This window comes from Herpailurus yagouaroundi, unplaced genomic scaffold (genome assembly GCF_014898765.1).
Source record: "Herpailurus yagouaroundi ecotype Mexico unplaced genomic scaffold, PumYag 142, whole genome shotgun sequence".
Lineage (NCBI taxonomy): Eukaryota > Metazoa > Chordata > Mammalia > Carnivora > Felidae > Herpailurus > Herpailurus yagouaroundi.
The window spans coordinates 53,949,838-53,975,710 of NW_024412397.1; the positions used below are offsets into that span (position 1 = coordinate 53,949,838).

General features: G+C 39.2%; 1 protein-coding gene and 1 long non-coding RNA gene across 3 annotated transcripts in view; one reads left to right on the forward strand and one right to left on the reverse strand.

Annotated features, from left to right (window-relative positions):
* LPIN2 (lipin 2) overlaps positions 1-25,857 on the reverse strand; it is an 86,500-nt gene extending 60,643 nt beyond the window's left edge. Inside the window, exon 1 of one of the 2 annotated variants that reach the window (XM_040479289.1) lies at positions 25,706-25,857. Coding sequence is in view for 1 of the 2 variants with exons in the window: in XM_040479287.1 (XP_040335221.1) it covers positions 5,291-5,398 (108 nt within the window). In the remaining variant the exon portion in view is untranslated. Of the gene's footprint in view, positions 1-5,290; positions 5,430-25,705 lie in introns of those variants that run through there. The other variant, XM_040479287.1, reaches the window with a different exon arrangement.
* The window catches only part of LOC121033139 (uncharacterized), a 1,436-nt gene continuing 1,240 nt past the window's right edge, over positions 25,678-25,873 (forward strand). Inside the window, exon 1 of the long non-coding RNA XR_005791717.1 lies at positions 25,678-25,779. This is a non-coding gene — a long non-coding RNA (uncharacterized LOC121033139). The remainder of the gene's footprint in view (positions 25,780-25,873) is intronic.

Consider the following 25,873-nt stretch of genomic DNA (forward strand, 5'->3'; position numbering starts at 1 on the left):
CTCTCTCTCTCTCTCTCTCTCTCTCTCTCTCTCTCTCTCTCTCTCTCCTGCCTTCTCCCACTCATGCTTTCTCTCTCAAAATAAACAAACTTAAAAAAAAAAAACAACAACCCATACTGGCATCATGGAACTCCTGATATTACATCACGTCTGTGGTATTGTTGCCAAAAAATACATGACTTCTGTCTTATTAGGAGACAACACCAAACAAACTCAAATTGAGGAAAATTCTACAAAATACCTGACCAACAGTCACTGAAAGTGTTAAGGTCATGAAAGATAAGGAAAGACTGAGGAACTGTCACTGGCAGACTACAGTGACATTACCAAACGCCAAGCTGGGATATTGGATTGGATCCTGAAACAGAAAAAAGACTTTAGCGGGGGAAAATATGAATAAAGTCTATAGTTCAGGTTTAAAAACAAAACAAAACAATTCCTAAGCTCTACTGCCCCCTTTAATTGTCTGGGAAATGGGAATCTCTGCCCTTGGCTGTCACTAGAATCACGGAGGAGCTCTGAGGTATCCTGATGACCAGGCCACCCCCCCCCCCCCGCCCCCACCAGATTACAGGTATAGGTACTTTTTAAAGCCCCAAGAGACCCTAAAATGGCATCTTACACCAAGCTGTGTCTGATGACTGCAAGCAAAGGGATCAATGCCTAGCCCCCTCTTGAGAACATCACTGAGTGGGAAGTGAACAGAATTGAAGGGTGTACTTCCTATTCCTCTCCTGCCTCACTTCCCGTAAAGGAATTACTTTTCTAATAAATTCTGACTATCACTCTATAATGGTTATGACTTCATGCTTTGTTAGAATATAAAAGATGACAAATGACTTTTACAATCCTAACTACTGCCCCTTGACCTAACTTATCATAGCCTATTTGCAGTTCAAATGAAGTTCAGATAAATTCCAGAGAATGCAGTAACATTCTGGAGATTACGTAACTCTCCCTTCAGGTTTTCCTGGGATTCACTTTAGGCAAATTTCTGATGAAGGTCTTTCCTACACAGATATAGCTATGGTTAAGATGGTACAGCAAAGGCACGCGAAGTTCTGAACATGATTTTATCACAGTTAAAATGGTACTCTAATAAAATAAGATCAGCATACTGTTACTCCTACCCTTTGAAAAATACCTTCCCTAAATATCTTAAGTTAAGCAAAGAGAGCTCAGACAATGATTCTAGATAATGCAATAGGTTTCAAAGAAGGGACAAATAAATATATTTTTCTAGAACAGCCAGCAAGAGTGAAAAATAACCAAAAAAATTATTTTCCCTACTTTCAATTAGCTAAGTAATGTAAAACACAAACACAAAAATTATCTACTCTAGGGGTGCCTGGGTGGCTCAGTCATTTAAGTGTCCGACTTCAGCTCAGGTCATGATCTCACAGATCCTGAGTGAGTTCCAGCCCTACGTTGGGCTCTGTGATGACAGCTCAGAGCCTGGAGCCTGCTTCAGATTGTGTATCTTCCCTATTCTCTGCCCCTCCCTTGCGTGTGCGCGCTCTCTCTCTCTCTCTCAAAAATAAACATTAAATTTTTTTTTTTAAATAATCTACTCTAGAACTGGAGTCTATAATTTTTTCTTCAGTAGAAATGGGCTGATTTTGAATATTTAATACCTAAGAAATGAATATAAAACAAAGAATGTAAAAAGGTAAGTGTTTTTTCCAAGTGAGGTAAGATTTTTATTTCAATCCTTTCAGAGAGCTGTGTCTAATTCCTCTAGACTGGACGGACACCTGACTTGTAACATCTAAAGACAGTGACGGGGGGCGCCTGGGTGGCGCAGTCGGTTAAGCGTCTGACTTCAGCCAGGTCATGATCTCGCGGTCCGTGAGTTCGAGCCCCGCGTCAGGCTCTGGGCTGATGGCTCAGAGCCTGGAGCCTGTTTCCGATTCTGTGTCTCCCTCTCTCTCTGCCCCTCCCCCATTCATGCTCTGTCTCTCTCTGTCCCAAAAATAAATAAATGTTGAAAAAAAAATTAAAAAAAAAAAAAAAGACAGTGATGGGATCACAACTTCTTTTTCCTATGCATAAGACTGACTCACCAGCACCTGGATCAAATCTGCAATATTGGGTTTATTCCAATCAAATGGGTAAAAGCTCAGCTAATAGGGAGTATGTAATCAGGATCAGGTATGTGGATAAACTAAAAGAGGCAGCATTTACATAGCTACTTACTGAAATCTGTCCAGTTGTGTTACAGACTCAGAGCAGCAAGCAATTCAGACATACTAGTAAATGCAAAAAAAAAAAAAAAAAAAAAAAAGTGAGTATCTAACAGATCCAGTGTGGCACAAGATTTGCTGAATGAAAATAATTTTTTCGTCAATAATTCAGTCATGCACTCTACAGAATTGTGGAGTAGTTGTGTGTATGCACGTCTCTAAGTCTTTCATTTCTGACAATAGATAGGGGCACACATACAAAAATGGGTAATAATTTTCAAAAAGCCTAGACATATATCTGGCCAGAGCCTCTATCCTACTCTCCACAACTGGTGAGCTCATCTGTGGCATCAGGATTAAAGAGGCAAACAAGTGAAATTCCAGGAGAATTTACTCCCCCCAAATTGCCCACGTAAGAAACAACACCACATTTCTGTAAGGAAATAAAATTCTATGCAACTAAATATTTAATTTTGTGAACACTGTCGATGCTGGATTGGAAGAACATAGTTTGGTTTTGGACCCATTCATCCAGTGTTGTTCTAAGATTTCGGGCAGCAGGAAGTAATGACAAAATGTGCTATGGTTGGGGATTGAGGGGGAGGCTTCCCCATCTCCACAGAGGTTTCCTACCTAGTTCAGTATAAAGTGCCCTGCCCCAAGCCACACGCCCCACCTACAGGGTGAATTGCTATCTTCTACCGCTGTTTGTTAGTAAACCTTGCTGAAATAATATAAACATACAAAATTCTCACTTACAAAAACAAAAACAAGTCTTTTGGACTCAACCACACTAGTGCCCAGGTCCTTTGACAAAGAGTGCAGAGGGACAAGGATGGAGAAGGACTGCCTTCTTGGCTTCCTCGAGTCCCCTGCCACTGGTGAGGACATGAAAACACAAAGTCAAGTTCTCTCTTCTGCCCCATGAGCAGGTCTTACAGCCTCTGTTGGGGTTCTCATCTCTAAAAGGAATGGCCAGATGCTGTCTAGAGTCTCCACAGAAAGATTTGATTCTAAAAGTATTTCTTAGGATTACAAGTTTGGCTAAGAACTCCTGTAGTCAATATGTTGCCCTAATTTAAATAAGTGGTGGAAATTAAGGCCAGCAGATTTTGGAACTTCAGAGTATTTAAATATGAAATAATTTGGTCTTTTTCTTACCAAATAAAGGAATTATCTTCACTTGTTTAAAAATTATGGAAACCTTTTTTTCAATTCCTAATTTCTAACAAAGCATATAAGTCTTTTCATGGTTTTTTAAACTATTAGATTTTATACATTTATGTTCCAAATCCATAAAATCATCTCCTTTAAGATAGAGACATTCATTCACCTTCCAACAAGAGGTGTGCCCAGGCGGCATAGGAGTAGTAAGGAGAGTCAGGGTCACTGAGGGACTGGATCCTGAAAACTAGGTTTCTCTGTCTCCCTGCTCACCACACACATACACACACACACACCCAAGTTATAAAGTCTAACTCTCATATAATCAATACAGTTCATTAAGCAGATATCAAATCCAGTGTTCCAAACACTAGCCATCCAGAAAATCCAAGTTTCTCTTGGGGCAGGGGAGGTGACTCATGGGATTTCAATGTTCTAACATTAACATAAAAGGGAACTGTTAATAAAATGCAGTCTAATCAAATACCCATTGACCTCTCTCTAGAAAACACGAGTAGCACGAAGCATAAGAACTTTTTCTGGTGATGGGTGGTTTGCTAACGTGTTAGTGCTACTCACTAAAAGAATTTTTTAAATATTTCATAAAGATTCAGCTATGTTCACTATTCTCTCTGCTGACCTTTATGACCAATGTGCATGAAGCCATAAATATATACTATTAAAAAGGAAATTTCAAAAGTAAATTACCTCTCCCTGTATACTTAACTTCCATTCATATTCAAACAATGTCCAGTTCCATAAGTTCCTGAGAACCCTGAACAAGTACACTTTCATCAAGTCCAAAAAGCAAAAGCACACAAATGTGATAACATTTTTAAAGGTGACAAAAATTTGTGTAACTTTAAAAATCAACATGATTATGAGTCACAGATTTTTGAAATTATCGACCTGTTCTTATTTTACCCTTGTTTTCATGAAAACAAACATTCTTAATCTTCTAAGAAATACCTTTACCTCATGGTATTTACTTCTGATTATTTTTAAAGGAAAAGGTTCCACAGGTAGAGTTAAATTATATTATCTTCTATTTACCTGATTTTATTTCCTTAATGCAGACTTCTAGAACTTATACTTCTGTATGATTTTTTTAATTTAAATTTCTTTTTAATGTTTACTTATTTTTGAGAGAGAGAGAGAGAGAGAGACAGACAGACAGACAGACCATGAGCAGGGGAGGGGCAGAGAGAGTGAGGGAGACACAGAATCTGAAGCTGGCTCCAGGAAGTCAGCACAGAGCCCGATGCAGGGCTCGAACCCATGAACCACAAGATCGTGAACTGAGCCAAAGTCGGACGACCAAACGACTGAGCCACCTAGGCGCTCCTGACTTGTTTTATTTTATATCTTATCTAGATTAAACAAAAAAAACAAAAAACAAAAAACAAAAACGTCAATTTGCATTTTGCCCACATAAGTCAAGTTTATAAAATTTTTTTGTTTGTAATCACAGAAGAAAGACTGCATTCTTTTGTATCATAGAATAAAACGCCAGTTTCAAAATATTAGTTTTCAAAAAATTGCGGCTAGGACAATAAAAACCATAAAATTTTTAAATGTTTTCTATTCCTCAACTGCTGTACTTAGAGATGCAAAAATTGAAACCAGATAGGTTTAGTCTGAAGCCTAGTTTAAAAAAAATAAGCAGCAACCTCATTATTTTTCTAGGCAGAAAATTATTTGTTAATAAATACAGAAAATAGAGAAGAGTATAAAGATGGTGTAGCGTGAATGAGGGAGAAGAGGTACCAGATATTTCTGTTGAATGTAACATTAAAAGTTAATGAAATCCGTGACGATGTTACATTTTCCAAAGAAAAGGCATTAGCCATTTTCTTTTGGTGGGTGTCCCCCCCTCTTCCCTTTAGACTACAGACTGAGCCAGCGAGCAAGCAAAGGGAAGGACACTGATGCAAGTAACTCACCAGGATACCAGCAGGGGCCTTTCCATGGTAAACACCTTCAGTTTCACTTAATAGGCCTTCACGAACCTTCTTCTCTTCATCTGTACTATCATCTTCTAAGTAAAACATTTTAAAACTGAACTAGCTTATCATGTCTTTTTTTCAGAGACAAAGTTACAGTTCTAAATTATCAAAACGGAAAGCCACTCTGCTGACAAACTGAGTACAAACCGTTTGCACACACAGTAATATGGCTAAAACTGAAAGGAAATGGTTCTTTAAAAAAAAAAAAAAGCAATACATACAACGTCTTTACCAATAAGATTTGCTCAAAACACCTCAACCCCTTCTCTCTAAAGAAGATAAGGAGGGGCATGGGACAGGCTGTGCCATGTGTTTACACTGATAGGTACCAAGTCCTGCCCAATCACATGACGGTCCCTACAGCTTCCATCACACAGGACACGGATTGAGTTAATGATTCTCCAAATCAATCACATCCTCGTTTTTAGAAATAAAAACAACTATACTTATAGAGAAATAATCTTATACAATCATTTAAGGGAAAATAGTTTTCATATATTTTCTAAGCATCAACAAGCTTCCCAAAGACAGCAGGTTACACATGCTTTCTAGAACTCAGTAACCAACAATTTTTTGTCATATTGGCATGACCCAATTTATTTTCACAATTTCTGAATGGAAGATAGTGTACTCAGCCCTGTAAATTATGAAAAATTATAATAAATTATATGTTAACATATTATTAATTATATTGTTATATATTAACCTGTAGTACAACAATGAAGAGTATGACATTGAACCGCTGTAAAAATCAAACATTCCTGGTATTTCCTTTCTACCTTTCTGTAAATCAACATATTTTACTCAATACAGTTGTCTAGGGCTGTGATGTTCCTTACAATTAGCCATCAACCACATGTGGCTATATCTATAATGTTGCTAGAACCAACTGAGATGTGCTGTAAGTATAGAATACTATACCTAGAATTAAAAAAAAATGAAATAATCTAATTTTTTATACATACATGTTAAAATGATACTATTTTGGACATGTTGAATATGATATACTCTTAAAATTAGATTTTACCTGTTTTTTTCTTTTCTTTTTACTTTATGTAATTTAAAATTACATAAATGGCTCCCATTATATTTCTATTGGACAAAGCACTACTGTAGGGCCCTGAGACAATCTTGAGAAAAAGGATGTTTAGTTGAAGTTCTACTAATGAAGAAATGAAGTCAGGATTTTTAATCATTCCATGGAAGTATTGTGTTAATTCATCAACAATATACTAGCTGATCCTCATGTATTTAATGTTCAAATTATTAAACTTTTTTTTTCTATGTCTAAACATCACAAAAAGACAGTATTTCCAAATGTTTGACCAAGTAAGGGGAGGCGGGTAAGGTTTACCACAGCAATATATTGCTAAGATCCATATAATAAAAATATTAAATGGCAGAATTTAAAACTAAATTCACCAATATGAGAAGTGGCAAAAATTTAGCTTGATTCAGTAGGTTACACTGCTTGCTGCCCAACCTACAGATATTAATGTGTGCCTGGAGTACATGATGCCCACTGGTGCTTATTATCTAACTCAGTATATAACAGTTAACACAAATTCCTCTGTTTAAAAGAGAAGTGTGTTTTTTTTTTTTTTTTGGCCTAAATATTAAACATATAACAACTTAAACCTCTTCCTCTATGTCCTATTATAGTTCTAGATCCCTGGCATCAGACGGCAGTAAGAAAAAAAAACTGATATTGGGGTGCTACCAATGGGAAATAAGACATCGGGGAGAGGGAGAAGCAAATAAAAGAGAACGAAAAAGAAGATTAAGGAAAAACTACATAAGAAAATGAGAAAGGGGTTAAAAAGGAAAAACAGAGGAAATAAAACTGGGAAGTGATGAGAAAATACACAGGTGGAATGACAAGAAAAGGGGAAAACTGTTAAGAAAGGTAAATGGTGGGATAAAGATACTGGAAAAAGGGAAAAATAAAAACTTCATTTTAAAAATGAGTAAACTGAGGCATACAGAGACATCAGGCAGTTAGCCCAAGGCCACCCATTTAGTTGGACCTGATTTCTGGTTTGGTGCTTTTTCCCATAATGCCATGCTGAGACCGGAAGAGAAAGTGCTAGGGAAAGGAGGATGGTGGTTGACCAGAAGGAAAGAGAAAGGGCTAACAAGAGAAGAGAGGCAAGAGCCTAAGATTAGTGGGTATGACCTCTGTTCGGGCAACCTTCACCTCAAACACCTCTTACACAATAATCAACCCCTAGGCCAGTCACTTCAGTTTTCTCTTAAGTCTTGGTATCATTTCACTGTTTGTTTGGATTGATGACTCACAGAATGTTCTGACTGCAAGTGAACATGCACCATGGACCCAGACAGGGTGAGCACATCTTCCAAACACCAATTTTGTAAGAGGCACACACCTCCAGCTTCCCCTAGCTGTGACTGTGGATCACCTGACTCCCAGCTAGTACCTGACATTCTGGTTCCAGCCCATCATTTGAGTGGTGGCACTTTTTGGACTTGGTCAATAAAAGTTAAAATTACAATGAATAATTCTTAATTATCCATATGGTTTTTCAGAGAAAAATGTTACTGTACTGTCAAACTTTCCCTCTACAGGCAAAGATAATAAATGGTAAGTAGTCAAGAAAGACTACTTTTTACTTTTCCTAGACTTAAATCTTTCAAGAAAAGGTCTATCTTGGAGAAACAAAGCTAACATGCTAGTCAGGAGAGTCAGAATCTTGTTTAGACTCCACAGCTGATAATGATGCTAGTAAAATACACATCTTTGTTTCTTTTCACTACTGATCCCCTAAGTATATGAGACTTAGGAGATTAAGTATTAAAAAGCTTTTAAAGGTGGCACAGGGATTTACTTAAAACTTCTTAACCTGAAATCTGCTTATTTGAGGTTGAGCTAAACTGGTTCCACAGAAGTACTTACACAAGTTATATTCAGACTTTGATACAAAAAATGAAAATAACCTACATCCCCCCAGTGGTCAAACTGTGGAATAGCAACTTATTTCTACTGAAATACCCATGACGAGGTAAAGAACACTAAAAAGTTCTTACTAGAACTCATGATGAAAATACTTTTTAAAGCCTCGGTTACAAACAATTCATAATCTTTACCATAATTATTCTACAGCAAAGGAATTAACTCAAGTACATGTCCGTATCTTCAAGAGCACTCACGACTGAGGCCCACACACAAAGGACTACAGAGTTCCTTGAGCCAGAATGGTTCTCATCATCTATACTAATGAAGTTTTTCTTCTTATATCTGGAATTACTTATAATTCACTGTTTACTTACGAAAAAAGGGACTTACATGCATTCTTCAAAACCAAGAGCAAAATTCCTCTTGATAATTCTCTGAGGTTTTTCAAACATTTACAATTTAACTGCTTATTGGATAATGGCTAGTTTACTCAAGGTTCTAGTGTTTCGTTATATCCTCATACAATCCCCAACTCTCTGAACAGGGTAGCCAGTGACTAATTCACTTGAGCTTTGAATGAATGAAAAATCAAATGCATTTGGGTCTTTTCAGGAACAGAGGAGAAAAAACTGGAAGGGTATCTATCCTGAGGCCCAACTTAAAGTATCTTTCTCAAAGGTAATCTTGTTGACAACTTATATTTTAACCTTTAAAATTTAACACATTTTGCATTCTACTCTGATGCATCCATTTAATATGAAAAAAAAGTGACTGAATAAAGGTTTCTTCTACAAAATTCAAGGGTTAATTTATCACATTTACTCTAGGGCCTAGAATATCTTCAGTTAACATATCCCATTTTAGGGAGTTTGGGACTAAAAAAATCTTTGAAGCTGAACCCTTCTGACACTAATGTTCTAGGTCAAACTTTCACCCAATATTCTGAGACCAGAGAGATTATACTGAGAGTTGTCTGGCTGTAGCTATCAAGTGTATCTGTTTGATCATTAAGATCATAAAGCTAAACAGCCCAATTAAGGATGAGAAGAATCATGGCTTGACTTGTGTCACCAATTCTGGACAACACTTCCAATAAAATAAAGCCAGAAACAAATGGGGAATGCTATGCTCTGCTCCAAATTCCCATAGCAGCTGCTTCAGCGGCTGTGGCTGTGGCTGTGTGTGTGGGTGTGTGTGCCCATCCACGTCCTGTTAATCACAACTGTTTCTGTTTAAATGTTTCTCTTTCTTTCCTCATTTCACCCTCTGAATAGCGGTGTGAAATGACCCTGTCGCCATGGTGACACTCAGAGATGACACCCTAAGTACATAAACAATTTTCTGTACTAGGACTAGGTCACCCCATTTCACCTACACTCAAGAAATCCTGTTGAAATGCAAGCCATATTATTATCAAATTTAAAAATCATAAATAATTTAAAAGTGTGACACTTCTATCTTTTAGAAACAAATTTGTTGCTATAAACTCACCACTAACAGGAGCACACCAGTGTATCACACTGAGGCCAAATGAAGATACTTTAAAGGAAGTACAGTATTAGATTTCTCCATGCCAGGTCAAAAGTGAGATGGCTTAGAACTTGCCATAGAAAACTACGACAAATAATAAATGAAGTAAGCAAGATTTAATATCATTAACACAATCCAAAGAAAAATAAACAAAAGTTCTAACAAATTATGAGATAAGCATCGTGCAAGGACCCAAGTCAGTTGTACACTCACATTCCTTGGCTCTCAAGAGGAATTTCCCCTTCTTCAGCTAGTTTTGCATATATATAACTAAAGATTTTCTGGACCACCTGAAAAACTGGTGATGGTTGTTTTAACTACTTTGTTGCTGTAACTGCACCTCCTTGAATTCCTTACAATTTTTTTTAATTAAAAAAATATTGGTAATTAGCTGGTACTCGTCTTCCAGTCCTCTTCTTCCATCCATATAAGTGAACTGCTACTGTAATGTTGATTAAGTATTTAGAGACCAGGAACTCAGCAACAATCTCTTGGATATGTAGTTTCTTGAGGAAAATGTAAAAATTCTATCACACATAAAATTCATACAAATAATAATAAATATGCTAGGACCTCAAGAGAGAAGTGTATAAAAAGACATAACCAACTGACATCCCATATACATAACTATTACTGACAGTGAGAACCTGCTCAAGTTTTACAGCTGCTAGAGAAGCCAGGATATAATAAACCAAGGCTTGACTCCAGAGCCTTTGCTTTTAACCACTTCACTGATGTTTAATTTACAATTTGCTTGCTATCATACTGATAAACTTAAAGAAAATACCATCCAAGCAACTGGGATTATCATTTTAATAAAAAATCATCATGAGCACTACTGGGAAGAGTCATCCTGGTAGGACAAACAGGTGAAAGTATAAATTTTTATCTGTAGCCTTAAATGGGCCCCCAGTGTAATCTGGCAACCCTGCGAAAGGCTTGCTCTCCCAATTTGTTTCTTTTTCAAACCTGCAGGTTTCTCAATTTGATGGCATCTACCTCACCCTTCCCTTCCCATCAGAATATGCAGCATTTCATACTCTTGTATGCAGGTTCATTTGTGTTCTTCAGGAAATGAACAGCAAAATGGCTAAAATACATTGCTATGACAATGGTAACTTTAGGAATTTCCTTTTACAATATTAAGAAAATTCTAATGCTATATCTATATTGATTACCAGATTTTATTCAACTGGCTAAATTTAAACTAAAATGAAAATAACCAGAACTCTTACATTATTGTCTTTCAGAAATTCAATCTGCCTACTTCAACCTAAAGTTCCCCTAAGATGCATTAAGAGAAAAAATTGTAGTGGGGTACCTGGGTGGCTCAGCTGGTTAAGTGCCTAACTCTTGATGTCAGCTCAGGTCATGATCTCACGGTTCAGGAAATAGAGTCCATCGTGGGGCTCTGCCCTGACAGCACAGAGCCTGCTTGGGATTCTGTCTGTCCTCTTCTGCCCCTCCCCCCATTTCCTCTGTCTTTCTCTCAATACATAAATAAACATCAAAAAAAAGTAAAAACTGTATGATCACTATCATTACTATATGGTCACAACTCTTAAACAGCACAGAAGTAGATTATTGTTCATCTCTCTGACATGCATGATCCACCAGATGTTGCTCTAAATGACTTGTAGCTATTGTGAAAACCCTAACCTACCTTAAGGGGTAAAAACCTTCCACCACTGAGCATAAAATGATATATTTTGAGACTCTGAATGTAATTTGAAAAGAAAATGGAGTTCCAAAATGTTGTAAGAATGATAGCATCATTGAAATGCATATATTGCACTGAAGTGGGCAGTGTACATTTATTTGATCGCATTAAGTTTTTAGTCATATTCCTTCACAGGAACATCTTTTATAGGAGTATCAACAGTTTCCTTATTCATTTGTAATGGAGCTCATAGCTGAAGAACTTATATTAGATCTTATGGGTAAACTTTACACTTCACAATGTGTTGCATCTTTTATTTAAATAGTATTTTTCATTGTGAATAATGTCCATCAATTGTCATCATCCATCACCCCCATCTCAATAAGCACTGTGAGGATGCAGGAAAGAAATGACTATTTGCTCACATCCCAGGACAGTCTTGTATCCAATATCATACATACATGTAACCCAGAACAACAGAACCACTTCTTGTTTCTCCCCTCCTCACCACACATAGAAAGCATCATGTGGTTTTACAGAGACCTTACCACAGGCACCAGGTTCTCTAAATCACCTAAGAATTTCAAAGCTGATTGTTAGCTTTTGCATGAGAGGTACCAGATTCAACATTTTGTGAGTATGCACACTTCATTTTTGGAGCTTGAATTTTTTTTAAAGAATTTTTAAAAGTTTATTTATTAATTTTGAGAGAGAGAGAGAGAGAGAGAGGGAGGGCAAGGGAGGGCGAGGGAAGAGAAGGGGCAGAGAGACAGGGAGACAGAGAATCCCATGCAGGTTCCACGCTGTGGGAGAAAAGCCCGATGTGGGGCTCGAACTCCTGAACCATGAGATCGTGAACTGAGCTGAAGCTGGACACTTAATTAACCAACCAAGCCACCCAGGTACCCCAAGAGCTTGTATTTTTCTAAACCTACCTGAAATTCAAAGGAACATGACTGAGGTCAAAGCTGTAGCAATCACCTCTGGGACAGCATCTGAATGCCAGGCCATTTCCTTATAACCCTTCAGGATACCATGATGAAATCAAGACAGTACCACAATTCCAGTTAAAAGGTGACTTTTGCTACATAAACCATTTGACCAGTCTCACACACTGCATCAATCAACTTTCAGTGACTCCTGTAGGTGGAGAGAAAGGTCTTCCCTGTACTGGTAGCATACGAATAAAAAACAAGAAAAAAAAAAAGTACCAATCTGCCGGCTTACTTAAATGATGTCATAAAAGTGACCAGATTTCCTCAGCTCCTGTAACACATATTCAGTTTTTAATAACACCTGCAATCTCTCTTACATTTAACTCTCAGAATGTAGCACCTCCCTCCCTGTTTCCTAGATCAGGAAGCACAAATTCACTACTCCTCCACTCTTCTCTTTGGAACTGCCTGGGTCTGTCTCAATTAAACAGAATGTGGTGACCATGAGGCCAGGAAGCAGGGATATGAACTCCTGTGCAGCCAGGCAAAGATCCCACTCCCAACTCCAGGCATCCCATATTGGCCATATTTCCCAGAGGCTTCTGGGAAAACTGGGAGAGGCTGTGGAGATGGATGAGAGCCTTCCACCAAAATCCAATTAAAATATAACTCAAATTTCAGGCCCTGTTTTATTGTGCACAATTACTACTGGAACCCTAGTAGGATTTTCAGAAATGTTAGGGGGGAGCTCCCTTTCCCGGCCTGGGAGGACATTTGGGTGGATAAAGGGAGAATCTGTGGAGACAGTAGCCATCGCCAACTGCACCGCTATGAGAGCCACTCATCACTCCAGTTTGAGCTGTGTCCTAGTTTTACAGTTTTGCAAAACAAATGCCAGGTAAGGCTGAGCCACTTGTGTTATCACAAGCTGACTTGTACACTGAGCTACTTTAACAAGACAGAAGGACTTCCAAGAGCAAAAGCAATTCAGTGAAGCAACATTTGGAATGTTGGAAAAGAAAACTTGTTTCGCTCACTGACCGGTTTAAAAGCAGGGCCTACTTTATAACATGTTAGGCACTATTCTATTCTGAGATCAAGCAGTGAACCTGGTTGATGCACCTGCTCTTACAGCATTTAGATTCTAATGGAGAAAGAAGAGACAAGAAATAAAAAATAAAATTCTAGACTGGGATAACTATTACACAGGAAATTAAAGAGAGTGATGCTGCCAGAAAGTAAGGGAGGAAGGGTAGGCTACTTTTAGGTAAAGGGAATGAGAAGCCAAAACCAAGAAAATGTAGGATAGAATTTTTAAAAACAAACAAACAAACAAACAAACTCAACCCAGGAAGGCTCACATCTGAAAAAACAAGTATAATTAACACGAAAGAGCATTAGAACCTGGCTGATCATACTCCCATAACTATGCCATGATAATATACTTAGGATTTACTTTCTCACAAGCCACTGCTGCTGTTCCTTCTTTAGTCATGTTGCCAACCTTCAAATTACTTTAGAAACAGAGCAAGAGTAGAAAAAAATGAGGTGACTCAGATACTAAGTTATCAAACATTCAGGAAACCAGCAGAAATTTAACAGTCACATAAATCTGAACAAAAACTGCAAACCGTAACCTAAAAATTACTTCCTGAGAGTTGCTTTCTAATCTTCAGTGAAGATAGATGTGGCTAAAACAGTCTTTAAAAATATTACAATAACTAGACATTCTGTTAAACACAAAGGAAGACATACACTTTATTTTCATTCTCTCTTAAAAACCCAACTGTTCAGAGTTGAACTGTGCCGCCCCAAAAATGCTAAGTTGAAATTCCAACCCTCAATATCTCAGAATGTGATATTTGGAAACAGGATCTTTATGGAGGTAATCAGGTTAAAATGAAGTCATTAGGGTGGGCCCTAAACCATCATGACTGGCTTCCACAGAAAAAGGGGAAATTTGGACCGAGAGAGCGAGAGAGAGAGAGAGAGAGAAAGAGAGATGGACACACACATACAGAATTCCATGCGACCATTAAGGTATCTACAAGCCAAGAAATGCCAAAAATTGTCAGCTAACCACCAGAAATTAGGACAGAGGAATGAACAGATTCGCCCTACAGGCTTCAGAAGGAAATAACCCACCCTCTGGAACAGTGAGACAATAAATTTTTCTGTTGTTTAAACCATCCAGTTTCTGGTACTTTCTTGCAATACACTCACTAACATAACAGTAAAGAAATATAAAAGGGGTAACTCACAAGTATAAAGAATAGCTAGAGGCAATGACAGCAAATGAAAAGAGGTCAAGTTTTTAAAAGATGAAAAATGGATGGAGGAAAAAAAATGGAGGATCAGAAAGTAATTAAGTGCTTAAAAAAAGAGCCCACATTGGTGGAGGTATGTAAACAAAACAAAAAAACACATTAGAATTACATAAAATTATTACAACTACAAGATAATTTCCCAGGGGGGTGCCTGGGTGACTCAGTGGGTTGAGTGTCCAACTCTTGATTTCAGCTCAGGTCATTATCCCAGGGTCATGGGATTGAGCCATGCATCAGACTCGGTGCTGAGCACAGAGCCTACTTAAGATCCCCTCTCTCCTTTTGCCCTTCTGCTCCTTATCCCCCAGTCACACATTCTCTCTCTCTCAAAAAAAAAAAAAAAAAAAAAGATAATTTCCCAGAGTCAAAAACATGATTTTCCAAAATGAAAGTTCCCACCAAGTGCCCAGCACAAAAGATGAAGAGGTACCTGAACTGTAGTGGCCTCTATCAAAGGCAGCCACAATGGAAAGATGCCAATAAACAATGTTAAAGGCTCTGTGGTCTTCAAGGACAAAGGATTCAGCAATCACCCTGTGGGCATGGCTACACAAAGCAGGATGCACACCATGCTCTCAATCAGAGGCACAGCACCCAATGCCAACTACCTCCCGAACTTTTCATGAGGACATACAGCTGCAGGTGATCCTGTCTGTGGCGTGAAGCCTCACCAGATCTGAGAAGCACTCATACGTTCTGAGTGTTTTTAGGCCCTTCTGACCTACAGACACTGATGAAATACCTGCCTGCCAACCAGGCATGAAAGTACAAAGCAAGGCCAGGACTGTGGGTTCACCGTGAAGCCAGGTGAGGAGGGCTCTTCCCAGTTGTTCCAGTCACTCCTTCACCATTAATGGTCCAGGGACCTCAGCTGCAAATCACAAATGAAGGCACCTCATCAAAAGATGAAAGTAAGAGCGACTTCAAAAAGAAGTAAAGTTTTGAAAGAAAGAAAAGAAAAAGAAAAGAAAGGAAAGAAGGAAAGAAGGAAAGAAAGAAAGACAAAGAAAAGAAAGAAAACCGGAAGAGAAAAGGAAAGGATACATAGAGTGGGAAGGAAAGAGAAACAGAAATTAAAAAGCTTGGGATTTCTCAACAGTAACAAGTCAAATTCTAAAGGAAAAGTATTTCCATTCTAGCATTCCATAGCCAGCTTAACCAATTAAGGATGAGGCTAGTATAAATTTCCAGTCAAGTAAGGTCTCAGAGTTGACCTCCTGTGAACCCTTTCTCAAAAAGCTACAGGAGGATGTGCCCACCAAAAATGAGGAGGCAGGCTGAGAGAGGAATCTCTAGGAAAGACTACCCAACAGAGGTGAGAAACTAATGGGATGCAGGTGAGGTGTTCACTGCCCAGAGCCCTGTAATTCGGTCTGAAAGTGGGGGCCTGAATTTGTGACTGGTACTAAGAAACATGAGCCAACAAAACAATTAACTCCAGAAAAAACAGAAATTTGAACTGGTGAAGAAATTAAATCACTGTATATGCCTAGTTTTGAGCAACACTTGGTCATGAAAACATAAATACTGAATATAGAGAAAATAAAAAATTATGATATGATTACCTTGGAAGGATAGAAGGAAAAGTGTGTAAGGAGGGTTGTATGAGAGATGAATCCTCATCTAGCAAAGTAAGAAACCCACAGAGAATGTCTAGATTTGGAAAAACAAGCTGCAGTAGTTTAGGCATAGACCCATAGAAGAAAATCCCACAGGAAACAGGTAAGAGTTCGAAGAAGTTGTTTCTAGGAAGCAGTAGTCAGGAGTGAGGAAGAGACTGGTGCTTTTCACTATATATCTCAAAGTGCTATCTGAATTTTTAAACTACACTTAAAAAAATACACTTAGGGGCGCCTGGGTGGCTCAGTCGGTTGAGCGTCTGACTTCGGCTCAGGTCCCAATCTCGCCGTCCGTGAGTTCGAGCCCCACGTCGGGCTCTGTGCTGACTGCTTGGAGCCTGGAGCCTGTTCCAGATTCTGTCTCCCTCTCTCTCTGACCCTCCCCCGTTCATGCTCTGTCTCTCTGAGTCTCAAAAATAAATAAACATTAAAAATTTTTTTTTTAAATACACTTAAAAATGTAAAAGACGAATAGCACTATTATATGATGGAACTACATGCTAAAGAATCCTATCTACAGGAATGAAAACTATTAGAGAAAAGAAAAAAACAAACACCAAGCAAATAGCTCTGTGGGGTTTGGTTTTGCTTTGCTTTTACAGGAAAACCTCTTTTCTGGCTCTCAGCATCAGCACTGAGCTTTAGGTATGTCTCATTAACAAGACAAAACAAATGAACCAGAAAATTTAAATATAGTAAGGTTCTTATTAAGTTGCCCAGTTCATTCACTTGGGAAAGGGGAATGTCCTAACACAAAAGCCCTTTTCATCCTATAGCAAAGATAATAGCAAAAGATTTAGCTAACAGTTGAAAAGGATGATCCTTAGAAGATTAAAAAAAAAAAAATCCACCGTTAATAATACAGGTTTATTAGTATTTTTCAACTAGTGAGAAATGTCACGTAATTATATAATCTAAAGAAATTTTAATAACAGTCACGTACTAAAATTTATAGAAAAATGTTACAGACTTTTGAACTAGACAGCAAGAGCTTTGGGGGTTTTTTTAGTTACGCATTTACCTGCAGTGTATAAAGGACAGCTCTGCTTTCTAGATACAAAAGACAATGTTCCACCTATGGGCCTAGGCAACAAAATTCACAGAATAAGAGATGAAATGACGGCAAAAATCACAAGGCTTAAATTTACAAACATATGTAGTGCATAAGATTTGGATACAAAACAGCTAACATAAAAATGCATTTTCTATTTTGACACTATAGAAATAAAAGTTCTGGGTCAAGGAAATTTTAAGCAAGCACAAACATCTTTAACTAAACATATCCTCATGCTAAAAATATAAGCAGAGAAGTTCACTCCAAATATTTCCTTTGACTCATTTTTCAATGTTTTATTTATTTTTGAGAGAGCACAAGTGGGGGAGGGGCAAGGACAGGGGGGACACAGGATCCAAAAAGAAGTGAGCTCAGCACTGAATGAAGTCAGGAACCGCAAGATAACCTTAACAGGAGCCGAAGTCCAGACACTCAAGTGATTGAGCTAGCTACCCAGGTGTCCTCCTCTAACTCACTTAAAAAAAAAAATTTTTTTTTTACATTTATTTATTTTTGATAGAGACAGAGCAAAAGTGGAGGAGGGGCAGACAGAGAAGGAGACACAGAATCTGAAGCAGGTTCCAGGCTCTGAGCTGTCAGCACAGAGCCCGACGTGGGGCTCAAACTCACAAACCTCGAGATCATGACCTGAGCAGAAGCCGGACGCCCAACCAACTGAGCCACTCAGGTTCCCCTCCTCTGACTCACTTTTAATCACTCATGTAGTACTCCTTTCTCAATCCTTACCTGTTTTATAAAATTCTGCTTCAAACAAGTCTATAAGCTACTTCAAGGCAAGAGGAATGTGCTATTTGCCTTTTGCCCTTTGCCCCTGTGCCCCTCAACACTGGCATGTCTTGTCGGGTTAGAAATCCTAGCCTGCCACTCTTCCTCTAGACCTCTAGGTGGCTTCTGGCTCTGGTTTAATACACAGTCTCAGCTAGTCCTCAGAACCAGGCCATCAGTAGGTATTGTTAACTCCATATTACAGATAAGACAACTGATAAGCTATATGCCAAATGTGTAATCATGATTTAGGAATTCCTAACGGTCCATGACTATATTTCTGTTTCATAAGTTATTCTGTATTGAAGAATTGATAAATACCAACTTATCCATTTATTCAATTACAGTAGGTAAAACACCATTAAAATTCCATCACAAAGAATCCTGTCTGCAGATCTAGTTACCAAGCGAATCAAGTGATATAATGAAGAAAGTGCCAATTCCAAAAACAAATCTGTTCAAAAATGCAAACTCAGATACTCGACAATATTAGGGGTTTCACCTGGCCACCCACAATGTGATGAAACAAGGTTCCTACATGGATTAAGAGGCCAGAAGCTCTGTCCAATTCTGAAATGTTTAATTCAGGGCCCCTACTCACAATCAAGTTCCACATAACCCAGGGGTTATGGAGTGTAATTCTCATATCAGGAACAGTCAAAATTACCAAGGAAAATCCTTCAAGAAGACATCATGTTGGATACTGACATACCATGTCTCAAAAAGTCCAAATGAGCCCATTTCTTCTTCCCAACACTAAAAAGAACTGCCTTCCTCTCAAGCAGAGTCTGTGAGCAAAACTTAGCTACAATTTAGGGGTCAGGTTTTAAACACCTGATCCCAACTCAGCCCAGTGATGTGCTCATATTACAGAAGGCAGGCAGATGATCATCAGCTTCATATTGTTTAGCTCATTCCTGAGCAGGCACCAAGTAGGTGTGGTGGAGTCAAATCACCTCCACTGTTTTCTTGGCTGGTCTTTCTCTTGCATATATAAATGATTCAGAGAAACCCAAGGCTTCTATGCAGCAGGTGCTATCCCTCTATGAGCAGTTTACAGATGCAGACATTAAGAATAAGTTCTCCAGGGCACCTGGGTGCCTCAGTTGGTTAAGCATCCGACTCTTGATTTAGGCTCAAGTCATGATCTCACAGTTCATGAGTTCGAGTCCCACATAGGGCTCTGCACTGATGATGTGAAGCCCGCTTGGGATTCTCTCTCACTCCCTCTCTCTCTCAAAAATAAATAAACTTAAAAAAAAAAAAGTCAGTTCTCCAGTTCTACCTAACAAAGTAAAAACAACACCCCCAAATTAGTTTTGGCATGTCAAGCAGATTCCTAAGAATTCTTACAGTCCCTTGGGCAGTGTGGTGGCATGGGAGCAGGGACAATGGAATGGGGGTGGGTGGGTAGGTCAATGCCAATACACAGGTGCATGCCTTTGACAAATCTCTTTCCGCTTCACTGTCTTCACCTAGAAAATGCAGCTACTATCTCTACCTTGCAGGGTTGTTGTGCCTCTTAGGAGATAATTTATGTAAAACACAATGCCTCAGCCAAAGAAAGTACTTAATCATGTAACTGTAATAATAATAATAATCTTTTACAGACATTAAACACCTCCTAGAAAGAGTGTTCCTAAAAAATAGGCATCAGCACCATTTTACAGACTGAATCACAGTGGATAGAGTATGCTAAAGACACCAAAATTCCAAATGTTTACTTTTCAAATACCACTACTTTAGGCAGGATATTTTGAATTGGTTGAACCAGTTAGAAAACCCTACAACACAAGATCAATCCTTACTTATAAAGCATCTCTAATACACATTTTAAATTATAAAATAGAGAGCTTTCTATTCACAAAATATTTAGATACTTCTCTAAATAAGTCCTGTTCCTTTGCAGTTCATATATAAACAGATGTTATGAATATAGTTATAATGTCAGATGGATAAGTATTACTGATCCAAAAAACACTGAGATTAAAATAATTTAAAATATATAAAATGTGGGCAGATAATTTTGCAATATTTTACAAAGAAAAAAATAATTACACTTAGTATCGTAAACAAAAAGTATATTCCCCATGGTTCTTCAGTAAGCCCAAACATTGCTTGACTTAAACTGGTTCGAAAAAAGGCACATCACTGGGGCACCTGGGTGGCGCAGTCGGTTAAGCGTCCGACTTCAGCCAGGTCACGATCTCGCGGTCCGTGAGTTCGAGCCCCGCGTCAGGCTCTGGGCTGATGGCTCGGAGCCTGGAGCCTGTTTCCGATTCTGTGTCTCCCTCTCTCTCTGCCCCCCCCCCCCCATTCATGCTCTGTCTCTCTCTGTCCCAAAAATAAATAAAAAACAGAGAAAAAAAAAAAAAGGCACATCACTTTACAAAGACCACAAATTTACAGGCAACTGTTGGAGAAAGTAACATACCACAATTCAGAGAGTTCCAATTCAGAGTTCATAATTCACATCAACTATCTGATGGTTTTGCTGTCTGAGATTCCTTTATATTTAATAGATTATGCCCAATACCTTATAAGAGCTATTCACATTCTGGATACCTCTCTTTTAGAATCAGTAAACACCAAGTCTCTAGTGCAGCTGGACACATCTATCTTGCCAGGAGCAACACATGTCACATCATAATGCACTGAATAGATTAGAACCATCATGGAATTGTACAATTCCATTGTTTATTCAGAAACATAAAAAAAGCTTTTAGGTAGATTTCAATTCCAGATTAACCAGTCAATTTTTCGTTTGTAATTAAGATTCTTCCTATAAAAATAAAACATCTTACTACAGATATAAAAACACATTTTTTTTAAAAAGATGTTTACAACCAATTATCCCTTCCATTATACCAGAAATAGGTAAATGCAGAAATTTAGTCAGTCACTAAAGTTACTTGGTACCATGTGCCTTTTTGTTTTTGTTTTTTTTTTTTTGAGCAAAATCATTGATAATTACTTAGTTATGACCATCAAAACCAAATAATTTTTAAACCTAGATACTGGTACCCTTTGTCTTTGAAATGCTATGTATTTAATCATGTTTCTTAAAACTTTTAGAATCCACATCCCTTTACACCCCTGTAATGTTACTTAAAATTTCAACTCAATTCACGAGTGACCAAAAAAGTTAAAATATCAAAACAATGGTAGATAGCATGCCAAACCCTCAAAAAGTTTCCACTGAACTGCAAATACAAGGTCTGTACAGCCACCCCAGCTCACTCCATTTGAGCTTTCTTCTGCACATCAACCTATGAAGGTCTGTCCCTTCCTCTTTCCCCTTGTAGTTACTTTTAAAATCAACAGATCCTATCCTCAGGACCATCCTAAAAAGTTGCTCGTGTTTCAACGTCCTTTCCTCCTCTCCTCAAATTCTACTTTCTCTACTAGACTCTGAACAAAAAGGCTAACTTCTTACCACTTCCATTCAACAATCCATCTCTTCCCTACTCCTCCCCTTAGTTCGACATTTACAGAAAAAAGGCAAACTAGCGCTACCAGCAGGTCACATGAAGTGTCTAAAAATTAAAGACAACAGTTATTTACTCTAATACTGGTTAACAGCTAGAGCAACGCCTTTCACAGCCTAAGTTAATCAAGAAAAGGGAGTACTGAAGAAAATGATAAATGTTTGGGGCCAGTGGAGATGGGAGGGAGAAAACGGAAATAAGAGAACAGAGATGGGAAACTTCTATTTGCTGAAACAGGTGAGAATGGATCACTGTAGATTCTTGAACAGTTAAGATAAAAAAAGATGCCAGGAGTTGAAAACAACTTAGAATTTATAAATCACCTTAAATTTTATTTATACTTTGCCTCATTGAAAAAAATGATTAGAAGCTGTTCAGACAAATATATGTATTATTCAACAGTAAAATTAAGAGAGTTGGTACAAAAATAAATATGAAATGAAATAAAGTCAAGAAACTCAGTTACTATTCACAAAATTAACTACAGAAGACTTTCCCTACTGTTCAAATATGCCAAAACGTCAGATAAAGGCAATCCCCTAGCTACCCAAACATCACAAAGTGGACTTTTCTAGGAGCCAGTGTTTCTCTTCCAAAGAAGTAGAAAAGCTTAATTTGGATGGTTCATGTTGAAAATCTGTAACACCACAGATAAATATAAACATCACATAATAAAGTTCTAAATTCAAAGATTACAAAGATAACTACACGGATTCTAAATGGACTTTTAAAAGATCTCTATGAGCCCTCCATTTTTCCAACACATTTATGTAGTCTCTCAAATTATATATTTGACCTAAATAAAAGTTAAAGGATCCTCTAACACACAAGTCACCTGACTTTCAGCTAGACCCTCTTTATACATAGGTAAAATGAAGGTAGCACAAGGAGCCAACGCTGTAACTTTTGTTACACTTTACAAGTTCAAGGATTTCTGGCTCCTTCCTCATTTTTTTAGTAATAATTTTAACACCAATCTAAACTGACAAATACAGGATGACAGAAATTTGGCATTCAAGGGCTTTAGAAGAAAAAGATTCTGAACTGTAGCCAGTGAATCAAATTTTTAAAATGTGTATCTTATCATTATTCTAATCCTAAAAGTCACATTTTGGGCTTATCTTGCATTGCAGCACAGCTTATCTCCTAACATTTTTTTTCTTCCCCTTCCTTCTTTATAGACTGAAAACTTACAGCAGAATCATCCAGTCTCAGCATTTTAGAGCAGAGGTGGACCATGTGGGCCAAGCTTCCTGTGGCTGGTCAGGAGAGCAAGGCAGCCAGAGGTGAGGCCAGCAGAGCTGGAATGGCACCCCCAACAAAGAATCAAACCGACAGCAGACAGCAAGGGAAGTGGACACCAAAAAGTGCAGTTCATTGTTAGCAAAGTCACCGAGGAATCTTCTTTGAATGCCTTCTGATACAGCCATAAAGTTTACTACTCCAGCCTATAATAATTATCTTCCAAGTTTTAATAAGACAATTTATATAGGATTCTGCCAACTAGAGGTTCTGCCTACCAACTTGTGAGTTATTTCATTATGAAGAAGGCAAATGACAGTTCAGAAGACTCTGGGGCTCAGCCAGAAATACAACATCTCATAAATGAAGGGAATAAAACAGATAAAAAGGGGCTTTCAAAATAAAGGCCCCAACCACTGTCTAGCCATTGACTGGCAAGTTAATATGCACACACATACACACACAAACCGTGACAGCTATTAGGGTCAGAGCAAAAAGGGTTGGATTTAAATTAAAGGCAGGTGGACTTAAGTTAGACTTCAAGAAAAACCTCCTGACTTACATTACTAAGCACCTAAGAAAGGTAGCTGTATCTACCTCCCAACAAGAGAAAGCTTCCAGCTAAGTGTTACCATGCTGCCTTATATGAAAAAATTACTAAAAAAAAAAAGGCATACCCAGAGGGAATAGCTGTTGACACAGAGAACCAAGCTATATTTAAACTAAATATTAATATTTAAACTAAACATTGCAAAATGTTCCCTGTAATACTCATGAGCTTAATTTAACCTTTTACCACCTCTAATGCATGGCACCACCAGGATCATTCAACCAAAGCTCACAATTCAGGAAAGTTGAGTGTACAGGAAGTGCCACCAGCTCTCAGGTCACTGGTAAGGACACACAGACTGACTGCTGCTTTCTATCTTTGTTCAATAGCCCTCCATGGAGATTCTTCTAAAAGCTGGCTCAGCATTTGGTACCAGGCACCTACCAGAGTCTGGCCTTCAAGGACTTTCAGTCTAGTGCAGGCGACAGTCCAGTCAGTAAACCAAAAATTACAATACAGGGCGATGAGTACCTTTATTGCTACATTCTTGGAGCACTGAAGGACACAATGCCCAGCTGACTCTCTTAATTGTTTCTTCACAGTAGCTTTACTATAGTGTTGAATGGTTTTTCAAATGCTCCCGTTTCCAGTTCCTCTTAAACATAAAGCTTCTCTGTTGGCTCTCAACTATGCCATCACGTTTTAAGACAGAATCTATCGTTTCATTTCTAGCATTCTACTATGGCCGTCTCTATCAACATTTGGACATGGAGATACTTCACTCTGATATATCACAATCAACTGCATATTGAACTGGAAGGAAGAAGCCACACTCCCTGGCCAGTGCTCTTTCACAGGTGGCCTTAGGACTGCTTTTTATACACTGGCTGGGTATGGCCTGAGGTTGACTGCCCTTCATGAAAAGTGAGGATGCTGCACTAGGGGACCACCTGAATCCTTCCCCTGCACCTTGTGGGCCCTGTCTCTCCCCATCTCAGCATTATCTGCCATACTTCACATGCTTAAGCCACTAAGATCAATATCAGACCATCAACATATCAACCATATGGGCCACTAAATGTGTATTTAAATTTTTTTAATGTATTTTTTAATACATTTTAATACAATTTTTTTAAATTTGTATTTAAATGTATTTAAAATTTGACTTTGTATTGTCAAAGCATTATGAACCAGCCAGACCAAGTTTTAATAAACAGTAACACTTACAGAACATTTCTATTGGGCAGAGCTTCAACAGGGCCTGGCCTGACATCGAGATAAGTGACTTTTTCACTTTAAAACAAACAAACAAACAAACAGGTTTGGAAAAATAATCCCCCGATGTACCTTTAAAATTAGTATAGCGGTCTGTTAAGTAATACTTCAGAGCATTTCCAAATATTCAGAGTTCCAGCACTTTCTGCAAGGAAGGGTTATCTTTCTGCCTGTTCAGTATGCCTTCAAAATGTCATCCCAAATTTTCAACGAGAACAGTCTTAATTTGTTCGCAAGAGTGGAGAAAATGGTGATCCGCCGGGTTAAAAGTTGAGAGAGAAGCCCTTACTATGAAACTGTATCTTAACACGTTCCATACAAATTGAGATTTACCGAGGGAAGGGGGGGGTGTTGCGAAGGGAAAAACTACTCACACTTAGGACCGGGTCTACAACCTGGAGGTGGAGACACAGGGCAAACGAACCGCTGCAGAGAAATAACAGCAACTTCCCAGCCCTGGATTGAATGCGATCACGTGCCTCGGGCGCCCCCTCCCCCAGGGCCGGGGGCGGGATGGAGACGCGGCCTCCAGCCGCGCTTTCCTCGGCGTGCGCGGCTCTGCCAAGCGTCACTTCGGCCTCCGCTCCAGCCTTTACGCCAGAAACCTGCGAGTTGGGGGTTCTGAAGTGACTATCGGGGGTTCTGAAGTGACTATCACCTCGGGCAGCGGCGGGGGCACCCGCATGTTTCAGTCTTCACGTCCCCCTCCTCACGTTCACCCAGCACCCGCCGGTCCCAGCCGACCCCGCAAACCCGTCCTGCCACGGCGCCGGCGGGGCCCGCGTCTACGTGACGGCGGCGGCGAGGCGGGGGCAGGGGTCCCGGCCTCCGTCAGAGCGGCACCGCACCGAGTTGGCGACCCCAGCCGCCCCGAGCGCAGAGACGCGACACCCGCCGCGGAGCCCGAGCCACGGCGGGGGGGGGAGGGGGGCGGCGCAGCGGCGCGAGGACCCCGGCTCGGCGCCCGCTTACCTGCGGTGGCTCAGCTCCCAACCCGCAACGGCGCCCGCGGGCGGCCGACGGGAGGCGGTGGCTGGACGGCGACGGTGAGGACCGGCCTCGCAAGGCGGGCTCGTCGGAGGCTGAGGGGGCGGGGCCGTGCAAGGACGCGCGCGAGGCCCAGGCGCCCGCCGCCGCCGC